This window comes from Branchiostoma belcheri, unplaced genomic scaffold, assembly GCF_001625305.1.
Source record: "Branchiostoma belcheri isolate BF01 breed outbred unplaced genomic scaffold, Haploidv18h27 scaffold21, whole genome shotgun sequence".
Classification (NCBI taxonomy): Eukaryota; Metazoa; Chordata; class Leptocardii; order Amphioxiformes; family Branchiostomatidae; genus Branchiostoma; species Branchiostoma belcheri.
In genome coordinates this window covers 3,536,186-3,539,189 of record NW_017803602.1, presented here as the reverse complement: position 1 = coordinate 3,539,189, position 3,004 = coordinate 3,536,186, and the positions used below count along the sequence as shown (strand labels likewise).

The 3,004-nt window shown below is 38.1% G+C and overlaps 1 protein-coding gene across 1 annotated transcript in view; it reads right to left on the bottom strand.

Annotated features, from left to right (window-relative positions):
- Positions 1-539: 539 nt before the first annotated feature.
- Positions 540-3,004, bottom strand: part of LOC109469666 (tyrosine-protein kinase Mer-like) — a 12,704-nt gene continuing 10,239 nt past the window's right edge. Inside the window, exons 14-17 of the mRNA XM_019768205.1 lie at positions 2,628-2,797; positions 2,053-2,193; positions 1,496-1,613; positions 540-643 (exon numbers count right to left, since the gene is read on the bottom strand). Of these exons, the coding sequence (XP_019623764.1) occupies positions 540-643; positions 1,496-1,613; positions 2,053-2,193; positions 2,628-2,797 (533 nt within the window). The remainder of the gene's footprint in view (positions 644-1,495; positions 1,614-2,052; positions 2,194-2,627; positions 2,798-3,004) is intronic.

Below are 3,004 nucleotides of genomic sequence, written 5' to 3'. Positions count from 1 at the left end.
TCATGGTACCCTTTCTTACCTTAAAGCTTTCTTTAGATAATAGGCCACAACGAGTAAATTTTATGGATGACATCCTCCACAGACTCCAAATCTAATGCGAGCGGGCGAAAAAAAACAAGGCGGGGCGAAAAAAACAGGGTTCCTACATTTTTAATTTTGACTTTAATTTTGATATAGTGGAAACATTAAATCAGAGTCTTTTCTTGTCTCCTCTCTTCATAGTTATCTGCCACCCACCTTCCGGCATGGCATCTTTGCCCATTTTCGGCAACAAAATTTCTTTTTTTTTTCAAAATCAGGCGAAAATTAATGTGCGCGCTGATGTCATCCATAAAAATTACTTGGTGAGGCCATAGATTCAATACCGAGAGTAGGTAATAATAATTAGCCGAATTTCAGCTTGCCCCTGGTAACAGCTCTATAACAATGCGTTAATGTCTACATTGCAAAAGGCATGTCATAATATGGTGATTGCACGTGATCATTTTGTTTCTCTTAATACGATCCTGTACTATTTCATTCAAATATTGCCACTTTACTTACATTTCCTCAGAGCAGCCGCTCGGCTTCTGCAGGCGGCGTCCTCTACGCAGCATCGTCACCAGAGTCTCGTAGCCACAGACCTCAGGATAAGGTGTTCCTCCTACAAATATCAAATATAGAACTTTACGTAAAGGTATCACTAGTGCCACATTCTATATCATCAGCTATCGTTCTATACAACGTTCATATGGATGATAGCATAAGATATACAGGTACTAATCAGGTAGTAGGTATTTTCTAAAAAATATGTTTAGAGGATTATGTTGTACATTTAGCTTCAATGATTGAGTCAAAAATCACTATATCTATGAGTCATTAATTAAAAGAAATGCCAATGAAAAATAATATGTAACTTGGGGTAATGACGAGCTTCTGGACCTCATACAGAGTTGTAAATGTTCTCACTGATTATACAAATAAAGATAATTTGCATGAATTATATCAAATGATCATATTCTACACCCAATGACAGTCTTGACTAAGAATGCCATTGTGGCATTTCGTGATAAATTAGTCAAATTAGGTCCTGATTTCAATACTTTTAATCTGAAATTGTTTATTGATGTTCACATAAACTTAACTTCATGCGTTGGTCTGGAATTCCTGGCAGTAATCATCATGTTATTATTGCGTTTCCTCATCAATAATGCAAAGTAGGTCCATCAACATAATCAATATCAGCCGATCGATGTTCCTCTCATTTTCAATTGCATGTTAGTTTCAATAGCAACATCATAGAATGCAGTAGAGTTTCCTAGTTGATTATGTAAATTACGATGTGATTTGGATATTTCTAGAAAAATAATGTTAAGGGCACATTGCAGTCAACTAATAAGACTAAAGTAAGTAAATAAGAGCTCATTAACCATCGGTGATTTTTTTTAACGACAAAGGTCCACCAAACTGTTGAACATCAGGAATGCAATTCTGATTGTTGAACTTGTTCACTCACCCAAAGTGGCTATCTCCCACATGACGACTCCAAACCCCCACATGTCACTCTTGCAGCTGTACACACCCTCAATCAAAGATTCTATTGCCATCCACTTGATTGGGAGCAGTATATTTGTCTGTAGGCAAATATGATAAGAAATAGAGAAGTAACATTTGCAAAGCAAATGCATAATGTTTACCTTCGGACATGGTCTGCTCTGTTAATTCTTACTCAAACATATTCACATACATGCACTACTAGTATATGGTGACAGGAGCAGAGCATACCATGAAATTGCAACATTATGTAACCCAACACCAGTCACCTTGGTGACAGAAGGTAGGAGGTCACTGTTTGGAGAAGAAGAAGAAGAAGAGGAAGAAATTGGGCAAAAATAATATGATTTCCTTCGGTAAACATAATGACACGCTCCTATATCAGGCATCGGGTAAAAAGGCGCATGTGGGTTGGTTTCAATACTGTGAAAAGTTTAAAAAAAGCTCAGCGTTTCTTCTTAGCCTCGGCCATATAGCCTGGACCATAGAACTTAAAGTCAACGGAAGAGAAGTACTTACCAGAGGATGCCTCATGTACTGTGTCGTCACATACACGTCACGGGCCAGTCCAAAGTCTGAGATTTTGGCGACCAGCCGTCCGTCCCGTCTGCCAGAAGAGCACAGGACGATGTTCCTGCACGCCAGGTCACGGTGGGTGATCTGTTTGTAGGAACACAAAAAATAAGTTAAAACGTTAACTAGAGAAGTAACATTTGCAAAGCAAATGCATAATGTTTACCTTGGGACATGGTCTGCCCTGTTAATTTTTACTCAAACACATTCACATACATATACTACAAGTATATGGTGGCAGGAGTAAAGCAGACCATCAAATTGCAACATTATGTAACCCAACACCAGTCAACATGGTGACAGACGTCAACAAATCATGTCATTGGCCAGGTCAGAGGTTAGTGTTTGGAACAGAAGAGAAGGAAGAAACTGAGTAAAAACAATATGTTTTCCTATAATAATCGAGGTCTCAGAACGGCTTTGTTGTTTCACAAGACGAAAACAAGTTTAAAATCGAGAAAGAAAACAAAGTGAAACGTTCTAGATAATACTATTCATTGTAAAAATGTGGTTATATGTACCTTTCGACGTTTCAGCTCCTGCATCCCCTGGGCGATGTCAATGGCCACCTCGGTGAGCTGTCGTCCTAACCCCGGCGGGACGTCCGCCTGGTAGCGGTTGTTTTGGATGTTAACCAAGTACCAGTGCAACTCTCCTGGCTCGGCATACTCAACAAGGATGTACCGAGGATCTGTAAAGAAAGTACGTACATATGCGCATTTAAAAAAAAAATCTTTTTAATACTCCATGGTCTTTGTCCTTATGTCAGATGATTGTACTGGTTTATGAAGACGATGATGAAACCTTACGTTAATATATATATCTATATATCTATATCTATATCTATATATATATTCACCACAAACAAAACACACTATTATATATATATATATCTATA